General features: G+C 38.4%; 1 protein-coding gene across 6 annotated transcripts in view; it reads right to left on the bottom strand.

Moving 5' to 3' along the window:
• The window catches only part of LOC126284262 (uncharacterized), a 160,379-nt gene that overhangs the window by 72,780 nt on the left and 66,207 nt on the right, over positions 1–21,392 (bottom strand). The window contains exons 5-6 of one of the 6 annotated variants that reach the window (XR_007551456.1): positions 10,996–12,090; positions 4,630–4,700 (exon numbers count right to left, since the gene is read on the bottom strand). The exons of 3 other annotated variants lie outside the window; for them this stretch is intronic. Coding sequence is in view for 1 of the 3 variants with exons in the window: in XM_049983069.1 (XP_049839026.1) it covers positions 4,451–4,700 (250 nt within the window). In the remaining 2 variants the exon portion in view is untranslated. Of the gene's footprint in view, positions 1–4,319; positions 4,701–10,995; positions 12,091–21,392 lie in introns of those variants that run through there. 2 more of the 6 variants (XR_007551457.1, XM_049983069.1) reach the window with 2 other exon arrangements.

Here is a 21,392-nt window from a genome sequence, read left to right as displayed (position 1 = left end):
TATTGTTTGCATAACTATATATGTTGATTTCGGCCTAAAATCTTTTGGTAGAAGAAATTGTTAAAAGGAATGAATTTTTCAATGTATTCAGTTAATTTAATGAGTTAAGTTTTAATTGTGATTTCTGTAAATTAAACTTCGAACATTTGAACAATGTGTAGTTTCAGCAGATATTATTGTGAGGATACATAAAGGCCTAGTTCTTGATCACAAGACAGCCATTCCAAAGCCGAGTTTCAGATGAGGAACCTGCATTGGTTAGATCAACAACAATGCACCCATGAAGTATGTGTAACAAAATTAGGCCATGTGTTAAAACAATGACAGTGTCTGTTCCATATGTAACTTGTTATTCTTCAAGAACTGTATGTTAGGTTTATACAGCTCATAGTTGTTCAGTAGTAAAAATGTGTATGGAGTGGGAGAGGGGGATTGTGAACAGTGAAATTAAACAAATGTGAAATGCAAATGTGCACCAGTTGGCTCTATCATTTAAAGTAGCCAGTGATTGACTTCCACCCCCCATTTTTCAGCCAGTATAGCAATGCAGTAGATTGACATCAAGGACAGCAAACGAAGAGGGGAAAAAAAAAAAAAAAAAAAAAAAAAAAAAAAAAAAAAAAAAGCAGGCAAACCGTTGCATTTGGTGCCTTAGGTGAGGAATATTGTACATAGTCACAATAAAAAAGGACTTGCGAACTTTGAACAGTGAAGTCAACAGCAGTTTACAGGGCAGTAGTGCAACAGCCAATCAGCACATGCGTTTCGTGACCGCAGTATAACAGCAACCAATCAGCATGTGAGTTCTATGGAAGCAGCCATTGAGTACAGTAGCACCCAATCAGCATGCAGACGAACACAGCTGACAGCAGATAAACAAGACCTCTTGCCGAGAGATTTACAACTTGCCATAACTGTGCAGATCGAGATGACAACCACTACAGCAGCATTAAAGTGGTAATTTCATAGGAAAAGCTGTTTTGTATTAAGTGATACATAATTTGTGAACTTAATGAACAAGACAGTGTGACTGAGGGCAAAGTTGTAGAGGTTAAGTTGTTAAACGAACAGAAGGGCGTAAATGGGACTGACTCTGTAGGCGATAGTCGATATGAATCAGACATGAATGTAACTTTGATTGATGGTGACAAAGTTCTATTGTAGATGAAATGATAAAAGCATCATCTACATTGTGTGGTGATGCAAGCAAAATGGAATCATTAACGTGAAGGAGGAGGAACCTGGAAGCAAAAGTCAAGAAAGTTTATAGCAGATGGAAATTTGGAAGCGAAGTTAAGGCAAATTATAAGTAGTTTGAGTTGTTTGTGTAGTATGTGTACGAAAGAGGACATTAGTAAGGTGGAAAAGAAAACTGATATCATTAGAACTGACATGGTTAGTGTAAGGATGAACTGAAAAAGAAGTTCAAATGGAGATTCAGGAAGTCAGATCTAATCTTTCAGAATTAAATAACGAGGTTGAGACAGTAGCTAAAGATTGTGATGAAAAGATAAAGAAATTAGTACAGAATACAAATGAGAAATTAACATTAATGAGTAGTAAATGTGTAGAAGAGAGATAGAAGCTTTGTGGTGTCTATAGTAGGAGGGTGGAGGCTTCTGAAAAATAGTGTAAAGAAGAAGTCAAAGCTGCCAGGAAATTTTGTGCTGAAAAAAGGGTTAAAGTTGAGAACCAAATTGATCAGATTAAAAATGATTTAGAAACAGAGGTAGAAACAAGTGTGCAGTAGTGGTTGAGGAAAAACTGGTAAAAGTAAATAAAAAAGTAGATTCCAAATTGTCTGAAATGGAGAGAAAGATAGATACAGATGTAGAGCCCCAAACAGCCTTTCAATCGTTTGTTGTAAGAAATTTAATAATTTTGAACCATATGGGGAAGTGCATCTCCTAGATATCATTAGGGAATTTAATAATTTTCCTGAAAATGGAATGACAAAGAGAAAATGTCATTTTTGAGAGGTTTTTTGAAGGGGATGCTTATGGATGGTAGTGAATCAATAATTATGGGTTTAGAAATTAAGTTGCCTCATAAAGTTAGGGAACTGCTTGTACCTGCCCCTAGGGGTAATATTAGTGATTTATTGACTTAAGTTGATAAAGTGGAGAGGGTGAAGCCATCGGTGGAAGATCACAGGAGGAATTCTGATGACAATAATCAATCAGGGAGAGAATTTCAGGTAAATAGGATGAACAGGCCTAATTACATTAGACATTCAAGGAATGGTTGGGTGGAGGATAGGCAGAAAGTGCACGGAAATGGTAGAAGAAATTTAAGTAGAAGAAATGGAGGAGATGATTTTAATTCTGGATCAAGCCATTTAAACTAGATAGTGTTCCAGTTTTGGGTCACACTAGAGCAGGTAGTGATGAAGAGCCATGTGTATATAAATGTGCTGTAATCACAGATAAGAGTAATGTAAGCGATAGTAGTAAGACGAGTGTAATTTATAATTCTAGTGAGATGTTGAATGATGGTGCATGTAGAAATGTTTATCTGGTAAAAAGACATTATTATTATTATTATTATTATTATTATTATTATTATTATTATTGGATTGTGGGGCACTTATCAGCATCTGTACAAATTCCCATCCTTTGCTCAGTCCAGTGTCACCACTTGCGTGAATGATGATGAAAAGATGAGGACAACATAAAGATCCAGTCATCTCGTGGCAGGTGAAAATCCATGACCCCGCCGGTAATCAAAACCAGGGCCCTGTGCTCAGGAAGCAAGAACGCAACCGTGAGACCACAAGTTGTGGACTGGTAAAAAGAGAGGAGAAGCCTACTATAATGTGTGTTGCACCACAAGTAAGACCTATAGGCAAGTAGGCAGTTGAACATTCTGTTTTGCATTCATTATGTGGCGATAATGCTTACCCCCAGTGTCAGCCTCATTTTTCATGTTTCCTGAGGCAGTCAAATTCTTCTCCTATCGTATCTCTAGTTTATAAGTTAATCAGAATTATTCTATCTTCTCCTTTCATGTAATTTTGTGCAGTAGGATACTTTAGTATATAATGTTGAGTAGTGATAAGTACTGTAATCATAAGAAGATGGAAGAAAGCAAAATGGTAGCATGGTTAAAGAATTTGTGTCAACCAATGAGGTAAGGTAAAATGGAAAAGAAAGGTGTCAGCATTATGTGGAGAAGGTGCAAATCATCTGAAACTATAATTAACATCTAAAGTAATCAGCTCTTGGGTGCAGCAGCAGTGGCAATATGCAGTAGAAGCCATATTGAATACTAGATCTTGATATCAATTGCGGTGTAGTAGAAGTGTTTTTGTTCAATGCCATCAGTATAGGGAGATAACTATCTACCTAGAGAAGTATGTCATGGTACAGCTGTTTCTAACATTAAGGAATTACCACTTCTACCATAGTTGCCTGGAGCAGTGTGTGGAAAGAATAAGCAAGATTTGTATGTATATCACCCTTCCAGCTAGAATGTCAAGCAAATAACAGTTTTTCTAAGTAATAATTTTGTCTGATCAGTAATGAGAGTTAAGTTTGCCTTAGCATAAGGATCTGTTACTACGGGGTGTTTTTCAGTATTACCAGTTTTGTATTGGATAAGCAGAGCAGGTGCTTATTTATTGGATAATGAAACAATAATGAAATAATAAAATAATGAATAATGTTAGGGTTTTAATGGTTAGGGAACCTGTCTCTGCAGTAGGCATATTTTTTGTGAATGCACTCCACTAGCTAACATGGTAAGAAATGTAAGTAAAATAATGGAGCTGACAGACATGCTTGAGTAATGAAAGAGATAATTGTATACAAACATATGTGGTGTAACTTTATTGATGATCTAATTGTGAACTAGGCAACATTGGGTACAGTGTATATTGTGCAATTCATGGCACTTGCAGCTGGGAATAAGAGCTTAACAGAAAGAGCAATATTTTAGTGAGGTAAAAGTCATATAATGCTGCATCATCATTGGACCTATACATTATCTGAAAACTTCTATTTGTGTGCTGAGGAATTATGAGCTTAAAGTGGTAATACTGAAACGAAGAACAATAAATGTGCTGATGAACTGTTAACTGTGGTGCTGGACTGATGTGAATATTTTGACAGGTTCTAACACTTTGGACGACAAAGCAGTGAAGTATGTGTGCAAACTCCCACTTCCTGAACGATAGACTTATTTGAGATGGTCAGCTGACTTTCCTTCCTGGTTATCTTACTTCTGCAACCTCCTTCTCTCTTCTTCTCCAAAGTATATCTGCTAGGAACAGGAATTTCTTGAGACTCTTTCTACTTATCAAAATAAGCAGACATACACAGTTTCTTTTGCTTAACTTCACAACATATATTTGAACATCAAACGTTAACAAAACTCATTCTACACATTAACAAACACTATCAAGTAAGTCTCTTTGCATGTCCAATTCATTTACACATAAGAAAAGGTTAGTTTAAAACCCAAGTCCATTCTCATTCTGAATCTCAACACACATCTTATCCTGTCCACGTCCAAAATGAACAATAATTAGCAATATTTCAACTGTTCTTTTTTTACCACTACAATAGTCAAAGTTATAAAACAGCACAGAATACATAAACACTCCTTGTTTATTCACTACGGCTTCCATGGTGTGACTGGCAAACACTTGTTGGTGCCGTTCGACCGCCATGTCTACGGTCTTCTTGTTACACACTTCGGACCTGCACACACAGACAGGCGACTCGCACTAGGTAGAGTCTCTCACACTTATATTTAAAATATCATGTGTTCGAGATGGTAGAAGGCTGAAAGATTCTAGAATTTACGCAGCAATTCTTGGAGCACTACATAACCCCTCCCCCCTCCCTCCCCCTTAGATTGAACACACGATATTTTATACATAATCGTCTTGTACAGTAATATCACACAAAATAATAATTTAAATCTTAACATTATTTTTTTTATTTGTAAACTGCATGTGTTTGTGACACTTGAGAAATCTATTTTCTGTTTTCATCTTTAATACTCCCTTTCCTAAATATGTATTATTTATAATATTTTATGTAGTTGGTGGAACTCTGGGTACCATGAAAGTGTTCCTTTTCACACTTGTGAACTTACATAGCATGCAATAATGCTCGTTGTGTATAGAATTCAAACTTACGATAATAACCCATACAAAATGTGTGACTTCTGTCATGATACTGTCCCCTCCTGCTAGGATCAGTACCTGTACCTTACTTGTGGTAGACCGTATGAGTGCACTTCCTCTTTCCATTCTGGTAGGTACGCCCCTTAACAAAACATTCATATTCTTCAGGCCACAGGTTGTCCTATCTCCATGTATATACACCTACCCTACATATTTGGCAAATGCTGGTACGCCCCCCTTATTCTTTCTGAGTAGGCCTCATGGTTCATTACCCCCAGTATACATTCCTATGTATACTATAATTACATATTTGCTGGTAAAAACAGAAAGTCTATTCTACAATTCACATTTGCTTCTTAATACTTTAACTAATCCTTGGAGTCCTCCTCTATTTTTCAACTTCTGTACTCTTAATAGATTCCATGTCTATATACTATTCAGTAGATAACATGTTTACTTAGGCTGTATGAGTCCCACTATCTTACACTTCTTTGGCTTATGTTCTCTTTCATTACTCATACCTCCTTCTTAAACAATCACCGTAGTTCATTTTTATATAAATAAGCAATGTAGAAATGTCATAATAAAAAAAAAAGGTGTGTGCATATTTCTAACTCCTCCTTATGTACGCAAGATATACAATCATCATAGATCACAGTTCTTATATGTATACATATATGTGATAGGAATATAATAGAAGGAAACATTCCTCGTGGGAAAAATATATCTAAAAACAAAGATGATGTAACTTACCAAACGAAAGCATTGGTATGTTGATAGAGACACTAACAAACACAAACACACACACAAAATTCAAGCTTTCACAACCAACGGTTGCTTCATCAGGAAAGAGGGAAGGAGAGGGAAAGACGAAAGGATGTGGGTTTTAAGGGAGAGGGTAAGGAGTCATTCCAATCCCGGGAGCAGAAAGACTTACCTTACGGGGGAAAAGGGACAGGTATACACTCGCACACACATACATATCCTCCGCACATATACAGACACAAGCAGACATATGTAAACGCAAAGAGTTTGGGCAGAGATGTCAGTCGAGGCGGAAGTACAGAGGCAAAGATGTTGTTGAATGACAGGTGAGGTACGAGCGGCGGCAACTTGAAATTACCCATCAGGCCTCAACCTCCGCTAATTTCAAGTCTAACTGACTGGAACAAGAAAACCTCTTACAGGGAGCAATTTTGAATGACATAATCACAAATTCTCACTGGTATGGTTTCTTCCAGTAACTCTAAGTGTGGGATGATAGAATAGTTCAAGAGTTTCGGGGAATTCGGTGCAGGAAAATTATTACTGAAGAAACACAACTCAGGACCTGACAGTCATCACTCCGCCCGTTAACTAAGAATGTGAACATGTCTGGAGGATAGATGACTTCACTTGAGCAAGTGCAGACCAGTACTTCTCATTAAATTTTGCTTCAAAGTTTCCCAACTGAAAAAATCACTACTTCACTAGTCAATAACATGTTGTTGTTGTTGTTGTTGTTGTTGTTGTCTTCAGTCCTGAGACTGGTTTGATGCAGCTCTCCATGCTATTCTATCCTGTGCAAGCTGCTTCATCTCCCAGTACCTACTGCAACCTACATCCTTCTGAATCTGCTTAGTGTACTCATCTCTTGGTCTCCCTCTACGATTTTTACCCTCCACGCTGTCCTCCAATGCTAAATTTGTGATCCCTTGATGCCTCAAAACATGTCCTACCAAGCGATCCCTTCTTCTAGTCAAGTTGTGCCACAAAGTCCTCTTTTCCCCAATCCTATTCAATACTTCCTCATTAGTTATGTGATCTACCCATCTAATCTTCATCATTCTTCTGTAGCACCACATTTCAAAAGCTTCTATTCTCTTCTTGTCCAAACTATTTATTGTCCATGTTTCACTTCCATACATGGCTACACTCCATACAAATACTTTCAGAAACGACTTCCTGATACCTAAATCTACACTCCTGGAAATTGAAATAAGAACACCGTGAATTCATTGTTCCAAGAAGGGGAAACTTTATTGACACATTCCTGGGGTCAGATACATCACATGATCACACTGACAGAACCACAGGCAATAGAGCACGCACAATGTCGGCACTAGTACAGTGTATATCCACCTTTCGCAGCAATGCAGGCTGCTATTCTCCCATGGAGACGATCATAGAGATGCTGGATGTAGTCCTGTGGAACGGCTTGCCATGCCATTTCCACCTGGCGCCTCAGTTGGACCAGCGTTCGTGCTGGATGTGCAGACCGCGTGAGACGACGCTTCATCCAGTCCCAAACATGCTCAATGGGGGACAGATCCGGAGATCTTGCTGGCCAGGGTAGTTGACTTACACCTTCTAGAGCACGTTGGGTGGCATGGGATACACGCGGACGTGCATTGTCCTGTTGGAACAGCAAGTTCCCTTGCCGGTCTAGGAATGGTAGAACGATGGGTTTGATGACGGTTTGGATGTACCGTGCACTATTCAGTGTCCCCTCGACGATCACCAGAGGTGTACGGCCAGTGTAGGAGATAACTCCCCATACCATGATGCCGGGTGTGCCTCGGTCGTATGCAGTCCTGATTGTGGCGCTCACCTGCACGGCGCCAAACACGCATACGACCACCATTGGCACCAAGGCAGAAGCGACTCTCATCGCTGAAGACGACACGTCTCCATTCGTCCCTCCATTCACGCCTGTCGCGACACCACTGGAGGCGGGCTGCACGATGTTGGGGCGTGAGCGGAAGACGGCCTAACGGTATGCGGGACCGTAGCCCAGCTTCATGGAGACGGTTGCGAATGGTCCTCGCCGATACCCCAGGAGCAACAGTGTCCCTAATTTGCTGGGAAGTGGCGGTGCGGTCCCCTACGGCACTGCGTAGGATCCTACGGTCTTGGCGTGCATCCGTGCGTCGCTGCGGTCCGGTCCCAGGTCGACGGGCACGTGCACCTTCCGCCGACCACTGGCGACAACATCGATGTACTGTGAGACCTCACGCCCCACGTGTTGAGCAATTCGGCGGTACGTCCACCCGGCCTCCCGCATGCCCACTACACGCCCTCGCTCAAAGTCCGTCAACTGCACATACGGTTCACGTCCACGCTGTCGCGGCATGCTACCAGTGTTAAAGACTGCGATGGAGCTCCGTATGCCACGGCAAACTGGCTGACACTGACGGCGGCGGTGCACAAATGCTGCGCAGCTAGCGCCATTCGACGGCCAACACCGCGGTTCGTGGTGTGTCCGCTGTGCCGTGCGTGTGATCATTGCTTGTACAGCCCTCTCGCAGTGTCCGAAGCAAGTATGGTGGGTCTGACACACTGGTGTCAATGTGTTCTTTTTTTCCATTTCCAGGAGTGTATATTCGATGTTAACAAATTTCTCTTCTTCAGAAATGCTTTCCTTGCCATTGCCAGTCTACATTTTATATCCTCTCTACTTCGACCATCATCAGTTATTTTACTTCCTAAATAGCAAAACTCCTTTACTACTTTAAGTGTCTCATTTCCTAATCTAATTCCCTCAGCATCACCCGATTTAATTTGACTACATTCCATTATCCTCGTTTTGCTTTTGTTGATGTTCATCTTATATCCTCCTTTCAAGACACTGTCCATTCCGTTCAACTGCTCTTCCAAGTCCTTTGCCATCTCTGACAGAATTACAATGTCATCGGCGAACCTCAAAGTTTTTAGTTCTTCTCCATGAATTTTAATACCTACTCCAATTTTTTTCTTTTGTTTCCTTTACTGCTTGCTCAATATACAGATTGAAAAACATCAGGGAGAGGCTACAACCCTGTCTCACTCCTTTCCCAACCACTGCTTCCCTTTCATGCCCCTCGACTCTTATGATTGCCATCTGGTTTCTGTACAAATTGTAACTAGCCTTTCGCTCCCTGTATTTTACCCCTGCCACCTTCAGAATTTGAAAGAGAGTATTCCAGTCAACATTGTCAAAAGCTTTCTCTAAGTCTACAAATGCTAGAAACATAGGTTTGCCTTTTCTTAATCTTTCTTCTAAGATAAGTCGTAGCGTCAGAATTGCCTCACATGTTCCAACATTTCTACAGAATCCAAACGGATCTTCCACGAGGTCGGCTTCAACCAGTTTTTCCATTCATCTGTAAAAAAATTCGCGTTAGTACTTTGCAGCTGTGACTTATTAAACTGATAGTTTGGTAATTTTCACATCTGTCAGCACCTGCTTTCTTTGGGATTGGAATTATTATATTCTTCTTGAAGTCTGAGGATATTTCGCCTGCCTCATACATCTTGCTCACCAGCTGGTAGAGTTTTGTCATGACTGGCTCTCCCAAGGCCGTCAGTAGTTCTAATGGAATGTTGTCTACTCCGGGGGCCTTGTTTCGACTTAGGTGTTTCAGTGCTCTGTCAAACTCTTCACGCAGTATCGTATCTCCCATTTCGTCTTAATCTACATCCTCTTCCATTTCCATAATATTGTCCTCAAGTACATCGCCCTTGTATAGACCCTCTATATACTCCTTCCACCTTTCCGCTTTCCCTTCTTTGCTTAGAACTGGGTTGCCATCTGAGCTCTTGATATTCATACATGTGGTTCTCTTCTCTCCAAAGGTCTCTTTAATTTTCCTGTAGGCAGTATCTATCTTACCCCTAGTGAGATAAGCTTCTACATCCTTACATTTGTCCTCTAGCCATCCCTGTTTAGCCATTTTGCACTTCCTGTCAATCTCATTTTTGAGACGTTTGTATTCCTTTTTGCCTGCTTCATTTACTGCATTTTTATATTTTCTCCTTTCATCAATTAAATTCAATATTTCTTCTGTTACCCAAGGATTTCTAGCAGCCCTCGTCTTTTTACCTACTTTATCCTCTGCTCCCTTCACTACTTCATCCCTCAGAGCTACCCATTCTTCTTCTACTGTATTTATTTCCCCTATTCCTGTCAATTGTTCCCTTATGCTCGCCCTGAAACTCTGTACAACCTCTGGTTCTTTCAGTTTATCCAGGTCCCATCTCCTTAATTTCCCACATTTTTGCAGTTTCTTCAGTTTTAATCTACAGGTCATAACCAATAGATTGTGGTCAGAGTCCACATCTGCCCCTGGAAATGTCTTACAACTTAAAACCTGGTTCCTAAATCTCTGTCTTACCATTAGGTGAAGTTATTCTATATTCTATTCTATTCTGGATAAGTTTGAATTCACTCCAGAGTTCGTCTATGCTCTTCCTGGTATCAGTAAATTCAGAAGAAGCGACAGGCGATGCATTCCTGGATGTTATTCTCTCAGTGACTTTCTGATCTATAAGTTCCTCTATCTGCTCCTCCAGACTACTTACATTTATAATGTCTGAGTTCGTTAGTTTTTCTTTGAAGTTTCTTTCTACATTATCTACTTGTGCATTAATGCCTGTAATTTGCGACTGGATTATTGGCATTAACTTATCTTGCTTATCGATGCACTCTTTTAAAGTATGCAACCCCTGCTTTACAGCGTCAAATTCTTTGCTCTGCGATTCTACTTTGGCATTTACCAAATTTAATTGAGAATTTACTGAGCCTAGATCTTTTTTTAGAGTTTCATTCTGAACATTAGAAGCTTCATCTAGTTCTGTTCGTAAGGCCACTGAATCTGCCCTCTGGGCTTTAATTAAATTTACTAATTCAGACCAGTCTGACGTCTCTTTACTAACTTTGATGGCTATAGCTTGTTCTTGAGTTTTTTTCCCCATTTGTCCTCAGTTATCTATATTCTTATTAGCTTTAGACCTAGTAATTATTTTTTTTTTTAAATTTCAACTCTTGAGTATACTACGGTAATATTGTTCACTTAACAGCTCTTACTAGTTTGTACTAAAACAATGAAGTTCTGTTTTATGCTCACCTGACAAAGTTTAGGCCGCATCAGCAAGCGGATGTGTAAACAGCATCGGTGAACAGTAACTGGTGCCAGTGGCATCGGTTGTTGGTTTCTATGTACGCGTTGGTGAGTGGATGTGGAAGCAGGTTAGCACCGGTGGACAGCAACTGGTGCCTGCGGCATCAGATGCTGGTTTCTGCATCTGCTTACTCACAATGTGTGAAAGCAGTATACTCCTTACACCAGATTTTCTCAGTCGAATTGTTCTCGGCGTCTCTCTTCTTAGTCTAATATGTTGAGATCTTCTCTCATTTATTTTAACACTAGTACTTTCTTACATCTTCCCTGTTTTGCATTTACTAATTTTCACCATTTGAATTTTTAGGCAGAATCCAATTACATGAACTAGTTCTTTTGTCTTGTTATGCTCGGTTTTATGACAACACCTAACATCTTCTTATCTCATTTTCATCTCAGAATTCCTGTTTTCTTCTGTCCTATCATGGTTGCTACATTCTAACACTTTGGACGACTTAAGGTGGTGAAGTATGTGTGCAAAATCCCACTTCTTAAACGATAGACTTACTCGAGATGGTCAGCCGACATTCGTTGCTGGTTAGCTTGCTGCTGCAACCTCCTTTTCTCTTCTTCTCCGAAGTATATCGCTAGGAACAGGAATTTCTTGAGACTCTTTCTACTTATAAAAATAAGCATACATATACAGTTTCTTTTGCTTAACTTCACAACATATATTTGAACATTAAACTTTTAGAAAACTCATTCTCCACGTAAACAACCACTATCAAGTAAGTCTCTTCGTGTGTCCAAACCTTAAAAACAGAGTTCATTTACACATAAGAAATGGTTGATTTAAAACCCAAGTCCATTCTCATTCTGAATCTGAAAACATGTCTTACCCTCTCCATGTCCAAAATAAACAATAATTAACAATATTTCAACTGTTCTTTTTTACCACTACAATATTCAAAGTTATAAAACAGCACAGAATACATAAACACTCCTTGTTTTTTCACTACGGCTTCCATGGCGTGACTGGCAAACACTTGTTGGTGCCGTTCGACCGCCATGTCTACGATCTTCTTGTTACACACTTCGGACCTGCACACACAGACAGGCGACTCGCACTAGGTATACTCTCTCACACTTATATTTAAAATATCATGTGTTCGAGATGATAGAAGGCTGAATGATTCTAAAACTTATGCAGAAATTCTAGAAGCACTACAAGGCCCACTATTTGGTTGATTTAATTTTCTGGTTGAATGAGAGTGGTGCTCAGAGTTGAGAAGACAAGTGGGGCTACAATTTGGTACAACTTCCATCCCCTTCATTTTGATTTGAGTAGTAATTAAGTTATGTGACAGTGACTATGCTTTTTTCATAACGTAATAATTAGTATATCTATGCTACTGCACATCTCGAATTCATACTAGAGGTAATGTACATATTTCAGTCACTAAGGTAATATTTTGCAAATGGGAAAGAAACACAAGTCTTACAGGTTTAACCAGTTTCAGACAGAATTATGACTCAGAGTAATGCTTTGTAGTGTAATGTGCCTCGATTTTAACATTTTTTCTAGTCACCACCTTTCACACTACAGTCAATTTTAGTACTGTAATGCTATGAGAACTATGTAATGTATTTATTTATGATGTAATGACTATCGTTACCATTACTGTTAAACATTTTTTAGGCTTACTTAAAAGTAAATGTTAGTGTACTAAAATAGGGTATTTTGTCCGTGTGTTTTTTTTCCTCCCCCTCCATGTACTGAGACAGAGGAGAACCACCACCAAGGAAACTGGTAGCAATGCATTTCCTTACTAACTGCAACTTGGAACTGTTAAAGGTGTGGACATCTAACTGAAATTAACTTGTGGATATTTTGTGAAACTGTACAATACACTGTATGTAAATATTTTGTATGAGGATTTTCATATGCCCAGTTCCTATACATAGGAATTTTTTGTACAGATTGTTAAACCCAATGTCTGGGGTCACTTGTGGTCATTGAATTACCCAGTCAGCTATTTGCAATATCTATCTGGTCAATCCAATGAGGGGGTGATGTGACGAAGCAACCTGCAATATTTTTACTTCCCCTCCTGTTTTGCCATCTGCCTCCTTAAATTTGTTTTTTTCACTTTTAACTAATTACCATTTGCATACGTGAGTATAATATACATTTCCATAAAAGATAAAGGTTGGCCCACAGTGTTAAAGAATAAAGCACCAGATCTAATTTTGTGCTTAGTTTTATGCCTGTAATTTATTTTCTAATTTATTTCAACTATTCCTAGCTACTATTTTTTATAGGGTGAAATCAGTAATTGGTTTGTAACTTAAATTTTATTGTTGACTTCTAAACAAATATAAATTCTGTAATAATTGTAAACATTTGGAAGAGGAAATACTAGTAATCTTAAAGTATCTGTTTGCCTCTATTCGAAAACATGTTAGTAAAGCCAGCTCTTCATTAATTCCAAAGTAATTAACTGTTTTGTCAAAAACTATGTATGTTAATTTCATCATTTAAACAAATAATTCGGCCAAAAACCTTGTAGTACAAGAAACTGTTAAAAGGAAAGAATTTTTCAATGTATTCAGTTAATTTAATGATTTAAGTTTTAATTGTAATTTCTGTAAATTAAACTTCAAGCAATTGTGTAGTTTCAGCATCTATTATTGTGAGGATATATAAAAGCCCGGTTTTTGGTCATGAGACAGTCATTCCACAGCCAAGTTTCAGACGAGGAACCTATATTGGTTAGATCAACAACAATGCATCCGTGAAATAAATGTAACACAATTAGGCCATATGTTAAAACAATGACAGTGTCTGTTCCATATGCACCTCGTTATTCTTCAAGAACTGTGTGTTAGGTTTTTACTGCTCACAGATGTTCAATAGTAAACTATTCTGGCAGAATGTGGATGTTCACCTGCAAACTCTTAATGAGACTTATCGAAAGTTAAACAATAGTGCACTGCCCATATTAAATGTGTATGTGGGGGTGAGTACGTCAACACTGAGGACAAAAATCAAAGAAAAAAAAAGTGGGTAAATGGTCACAATGTTATGATTTGGGAAGAAAATGAGCAGAAATTGGGAGACCAACTAAATACTTGGAAGAGAGAAACTGAAGAAGAAAGAATAGAAATAAGCTGAACAGAAAGTGAAATAATGAAAGTCATCAGGAAAAATGAAGGATGTAACTTGCAATTGGAAAATTATTAAAGGAGTAGATGCACTCAAATATCTAGGAAGTAAATGAACCAAGAAAGGAAACATCAAGGATGTAATTTCAGAGATAATAGAAAATTGCTTGTTATTTTATTATTGTGTATGGACATAATGAAGAAATTGGAAAATACCTGCCAAAACAAAGATATGATGTAGAAATCATATTATCTGCCAATTCTGACCTATGGATCAGAGTGTTGGACTTGGACAAAGAAAGATCTCAGCAGAATACAAACGACATAAATGCTCTTTCAGTGGGGGATCCTGGGTAACACAGGAAGGGACAGGGTAAGGAATTAAACATTATGAAGCACCCTGCAGATCATGTCCTCAAAAGAAACTGTGGGTAGTAACAGACTTAAATGGTTTGGCCGCATTAAAAGAATGGGATGAGAAAGGTTTCTGAGAAGAGCACTAGAATGGACAGAATCTGAATGAAGACCAATTGTAAGGCCACAAACAACATGAAGAGACCAGGTAAAAGATTATGCAAACCAAGAAGGACTGCAACAGGAGGAGAAGCTTGGAAAAGGATTTGTGGATGAAAGTTTCAAAAGGAGGAGGAGGAGGATGAGGAAGAGGAGGAGGAAGAAGACACAGAAACAAACATCTGAGGAGATAACAAGGAAAGTTTATACTTCCCACCTACCAACTCAAACTCTATACCCAGGCACCTCAATACATGGGAATGAAAATTTATAATAAATTCAAAGAGGAAAATGTTAATGCAAATGAATTTAGGTACACTAAAAAGGAAGCTACCACTCAGAATGGTCAGTCAGGAGGGCTCAGTGACTTTGACCAAGGACTAATCACTGGATGTCACCTCAATAATCAATCCATCAGGGACATTTCAAACCTTCTAAAGCAGCAAAAGTTGACTCTTAGTGATGTGACTGGGAAGTGGAAAAGTGAAAGAACAACCACAGCTAAACCAAGATCAGACAGACCTCATGTACTGACGTACAGGGATCGTAAGATACACTTTGATGCATCAAAGCATAATGGGCACCAGCAATCGAACTCTCTCTGCTATAAACAGTGGCTCAAACACTACAATAGAACACTGTCAGTTGGAAGCCTGGCAGCACATACAAATACGAAGAAAACTAGCAACATCTGAAGAAGATAGCTGCTTCAGTCGTTGAAATACACCCTAAAGAAAAAAAAGAAATGGTGTACCATGAAGGAATTATCCAAATGGAACAGAAATCGGCAGATGTGATGTAAATATACAGACGAGCAAATGATTACAATTTTGGAAAAAACTGGATGATTTATTCAGGAGGAAGAGCTTCAGAAATTGAGCAGGTCAGTAATGTGTTGGTCCATCTCAGACCCTGGTGCACGCAGTTGTTTGGCTGAATTGATGGAGTTGTTGGATGTCCTTCTGACAGATACTGCACCACATTCTGTCCAAGTCACATGATAAATCGTCAAAATCCCAAGCTAGTTGGAGGGCCCTGCCATTATGCTCAATTGGGAATTTGTCTGGTGACCACACTGATAGAAAATCTTGCCATGTGTGGATGGGCATTATCTTGCTGAAATGTAAGCCCAGGATGGCTTGCCTTGAAGGGCAACAAAATGGGGCACAGAATATCATTGCACTAGTCGTAAGTGCTCAGTTCCAAGCAGGTCTCATTATTGAAAACAGTTCTACTCCAGGCAATGATATTCCAGGTAAAAGACTCAATGTGTGTGTGTGTGTGTGTGTGTGTGTGTGTGTGTGTGTGTGTGTGTGTGTGTGTGTTAACAATATCAAATAACGTGAGTGCTACATAAAATTTCACTTCCACATATCTTCAGCACAATAACGCAATCAACATAAAGAATGTGTCAACTAATTTCCTGTTTGATTATGCGTGGCTACAGTAGTCTAAAAATTATCACATACACCTCAATGTATTGCACATTTACATTGTGTGATATGAACTTATTATTAATTTTTAAATGAAAATATAATTAAGTTTTCACTAATTCAATATTCATTAGGAGCATTCACTTAGGATCTCTACACATATAGTCTTGTGGAGAGTTACCAACACTGTTTACTAGAGTAAAACACGGTAGTATGACGAATATTACTGCAAGGTACTAAAAATAAACACTGAATATAAAACTGCATCATTTCAGTACATGCTTATTTCAAGACTGATGTTGTCAATTCCATATATTCCCATTCAGATTCTATTATTGGTCTCTATTTTCAAAGGAACCTTAGAAATATCTACATGAACCATCTTAAATGGAAAGTTAGTTCTGTAAATCGATAATATTTGTGAGAAGTTGAAAGATATGTATAGAACATTATAATACGCTGATTGAAGTTTTGAAAAGGATGAATGAGAAAAGGGTGATGATAAAGCACCTAGTCACAAGATGTCCATTAAGTGGTAAAATATTTCGGTCTCATGACAATCACTGTGGGCTTAAAATTTGAGCCCAAAAAAGTAGTACTTAAAGGGATAATACTTATAAGCAGTATACTAACTGTGAGCATTTCTACAACTCAAGGGGGTTATACCGGAAATTCCAACCAGGATGAGGACTACATTCAGCTTTGTGCTTAAGCTCACAAACCAGCAAGTAGTAAGGAAGTGGGTACAAATGTAAAAAGAGGAGTATGAAACAAACAGGAGCAGTTCATTCAAAACATCAAGTAGAATACACACAAGAGTGACTGCTATTTTGAGAAATAAGACTATCACTACATTTTATATTTATCCATGATAACACAACATACATTTGTGTTTCAGCTTTTCTAACCAGTCTGCTGGTGCAGATGGCCCACCGATGTCATTCCGGTACTCTGCCATATGCATACTTGACTTCTGTACTTTTATTCTGTATACTCACTTGTTAATCAAATCTACTGAAATTGTTACTCTGTCTCCCAAGTATTGGGAAAAATGAAGCAAGATTAGGCTTTGGGAAGGCAAGATATAGCGATTGGGCTTTAATGCTCAACAACAAGGTGATCAGAAATGGACCAAAAGAACAAATTATAATGGGAGACATCTAGACTTGTCACTGGGCAGCATGTATGCACTACTCACCTCCATTAATAACCATATCAATCAATACCCATTATTACTGAGTTCAGCACTGATACAGAAGAAATATTTTTATTCCAAAATAACTTCTTTCCATTGAAATGTACTTACTGAAGGCCAAATATTCTTCAAACAACATAAGAATTGCATAAATACACACATCTGAAATTTTGTGTTAGTACGTCTGTTGATGTTACTAGATACCATAACTAGATGAGTACTCGGCTTTGCTGGGTATGTATTTATTCCAACCTTCTACCAGTCCATCTCCTCCTTTCCCATCTCTGTCTCTTTGTTCACCTCCTCCACCCCCACTCACTGTCCATCTCCTCCTCTCCCTCTATCTGTCACTTTACTCCTTACCCCTCTGTCCATATGCTCCTCCCCCCCTCTGTCCATCTCCTCCTCCTCCTCATCCCCTCCTTCTGCCCATCTCATCTCCCCCCCCCCCTCTCTCTCTGTCCACTTTCTTCTCCCCCTCTGCCTGTCTGCCTGCCTATCTCCTCCCCTTTCCTATCTGTGTCCATCTCCTCAACTTTGCTTCCTCTGTCCATTTCTTCATCCTCTTCTGTTTGTTCATCTCCTCCTCCCTCATCTCTCTTCCTCTCCTGTCTGTACATTTCCTTCTCCTTTTCTCTTTCTGTCTGCATCTTCTCCTCTCCTCCCCCTCCCCATCCTCCTCCTCCCTTGCTGTCTTTCCATCTCCTTGCTCTCTCTTCTCTCTCCACATTATCACACACACCTCAATAGGAGGCCTGTGGTTCTCATACCTGTAGATTTCCTTCCACGTATGTGCGCCAAATTTGATTAAAATCGTTTCCAGGGTTTAGGATGAGTGTTTTACACTTGCCTTTGCCCACATATGCATACGTCAAATATATTTCACAAATATGTAACAAACTTCATGTGTATTATTACATGTATTTCATTTCACCTGTATATATGCAGTTTCATTTTCACACAGCTCAATGCTTACGACAACAAATCTCCTGAACAATGTGCTGTACAATGATATAATTTTGCAGGTACATCTGGTGGATTGTGCTGTGAATAGAGGTATTAGTAAATAAGTATTGGTTAAAAATGTCATGTTTGACTTGACAGTTTCCCATGCATTACAGTGTTTATGACATCATATCTCCTGAACTACTTGTATGTGTTGTACGATGATATACTTTTCTAGGCACATTCAGCAGCATATGTGGATACTGCCTGGAAAAGGTGTTGCAAATAAGAGTTAGTAGCAACAAAGTAATAAATTTATATGTTTTGCATGATGTGGTAGTTTCACAGGCAACTCAGTGTTTATGATGTCATATCTCCTGAACTAAGTGCCGTACAATGATGCAATTTGTGTGCTACATTCAGTGTTATATGTGAATACCATCTGCAAAATGTGTCATGAAATAAAAAGTTATAGTAAAGAGGTAATAAATTAAAATTTCATGTGTCATGCAGCAGTTTTATGGCCTGAGCGGCGAAATTGTAGTATGCAATTGATTTTTTCCTTTCAGCACTTCGTGGGGCCAGCAGTAAGGAAAAGTTTCATGATTATTTGTTAAGTTTGTTGCAAGTTTCTAAATGCTTTCATTCTCAAATACTGGGTGACTTAAGTATGGGTATTCTCATATCATGTGCTACACAGATCTTTCACCCCCAACCCTAACACTACCTCTACTACTTTGATAGGTGGGTGGTTACTAGCCCTCAGTGGTTCTTCCCAGACAGTAATTTTTTTTTATATAGGGATTATTTTTATTTATGCCAAATAAGGCCACAAAGAAGTTCACTAATCCAGATTTGCATTTCCTTCCATAACAGATATTGGCTCCTATTCTGGATATTGCATTATTGTGGCGACAGTGTCTTCTTCATGATGGAAATCACGACAAATAAAAAAAAAAATGGTTCCACATCTCTTAAAGCACTGGATTGATTTCAACCAAACTTGGTACACATATCATCTACTAGTAAGTTTCTTGTGTAGCCATTTTCACAGCAGATGTTTGTAAATTACAGTTGTTCAAAAGAAAAAATGCATTTTAGATGCTGCATATTAAGTTTTTTTTTTCTTTTTATTTATCTTGTGCACCCAGATGCGTTAGTTACAAGGCATCACACTGTGTATTTACTTTGCACATATTCACAAGAACACGAGACTTGTATATGTAATATTAACACACTTGACATGAGTGACTATTTATATTGGTGTATATAATAATAGTATCACAGATAGCTGACTAATGTTACATGGCCGTGCAATGGGGTGGCTCTTATATGGCATTTTTCTTGTGCTACATCTTCACGTGGTTTCATCCCATGTGAGAACAAGCTTTGTAAAATTTGGGTTCATTTAGATAATGGATGGCCCTGCTCAGCTGGATAATGAGTACCCCTGGACCTTCAAAGCCAGAAAATTCATAAAAATAAAATTATCACCCTTATAAAAATTGCTTCTTCATGACAAATTCTTTCATTAAGTAATGTAACTAAATTGGTCACTTCAGCATTCTTAACAGAATGAGTTCTCATGCCACAGATCACTTTGAAGGGATGACATGAGTGGTCAGTGACCCACCCAAAGTGAGGAGGAGAGAGCCACCTCATTCCCTTTTATGACTAACATAGACTTTCGACTGTCAAGGGAAGAATTTTATTTACTTGAATATCACTTTCATGAAACAACTGGAAGCAAAGTGCCTCCCCACTCTCTCTCTCTCTCTCTCTCTCTCTCTCTCTCTCTCTCTCTCTCTCTCTCTCTCCACCCCCTCCCCCCCCCCCCCATATAAAAAAAGGAGGAAAGGTGTTTAGGTGTTTAAACTAATGCTGCACTAAAGTGTCACACTATCTGCGTAGGAAGTCTTGATGTATTGGAAAAATTGCAGATTCTGACATGCGAGTTGAGAAAGAGCATACAAAAATTAGAAGATCTGTATCAATGCTGGAGATAACTACGAAAACATGCTGGAAGATCGTCAGACATAAGAAACAGATATCGTTCAAAAAAACTGATGATCCTTTGACATCCCCATGTTACTGCTTTAAATATTATTATTATAAACACAATAAACCGACAGTTGAAGGAATGGCTGGGGTTCAAGTGAGAAATCATTACCAGTTACTTCAGAAAGAGAGAAGAATGCAGTACAATTATCTAGAAAGAGGCAAGATTATGGCAAATACAAAATTCATGAATTTTGTAAGTAATTTATTTATGTATTTATTAAACATTTTTGTATGTATTTGCAAATTTGCAAAGTCCACTGTTCATTCAATGATGATAACTTTACATTTACAGTTTACTCCCAATTACCTAGGTGGTTTAAAAAAAAGTGCAATGTTTTTCTCTAACTAACAGAATTAAACAACCCGCCACATGACAATACATGCCATTTCCATTGTTTGAACATCTGCTATGTGATAACAGAGATTGTTCTTTGTGTTATTGGCCAACCTTTTGTGTAAAAATTTAAAATGAACTGTTTTCTGATGTTAATTGGAAGTGTCAATGAAACAAGTTAAGAGAAATCTGCAAAAGAGATGATAGAAAAAAATAAAGAAATGTGTTGACATTAAAATAAAAATTATAATTCACTAAAAGATTTGAGGAAGAGAAAACTGCTGCGAAACTAAGTGCTACCTATCATACCAGAATGTATCAACAATAAGAACAAAATATAGGATTTTGTCAGGAAATGTGTACCAGTTCTGGATTGTCTGCACAAAAAAGCATGAAGGGTCTGCACTTGACGAATTAGATTCTATTCTTTTGCAATGGTTTAGCCGAAAATGAGCAGAAGTTGTCACTGTTTCAGGTACTGCTTGCGCCAAAAAAAAAAATATATTTTTTTTTTTCTTGAAGCTGTAGGGTTAGATCGAGAATTTAACGCCATATCTGCATGGTTAAGCAGATTTAAAATTCACAGAATTTGCATACCTAATGTGCAAGGAGAGCACTTATTTCAAATGTTGTGGTGGCTGATTCCTTCTGGTAAGAGCACCAAAAATTTGTGGAAGAAGAGAATTTCCATCCAGACTAAATTTATAATGTGGTCTGTATTGGAAATGTCTCCCAGCCAGAGCCCTTACTTTCCAGA

This window comes from Schistocerca gregaria, chromosome 8 (genome assembly GCF_023897955.1).
Source record: "Schistocerca gregaria isolate iqSchGreg1 chromosome 8, iqSchGreg1.2, whole genome shotgun sequence".
NCBI classification, from domain to species: domain Eukaryota; kingdom Metazoa; phylum Arthropoda; class Insecta; order Orthoptera; family Acrididae; genus Schistocerca; species Schistocerca gregaria.
This window is presented reverse-complemented; position numbering and strand designations above follow the sequence as displayed.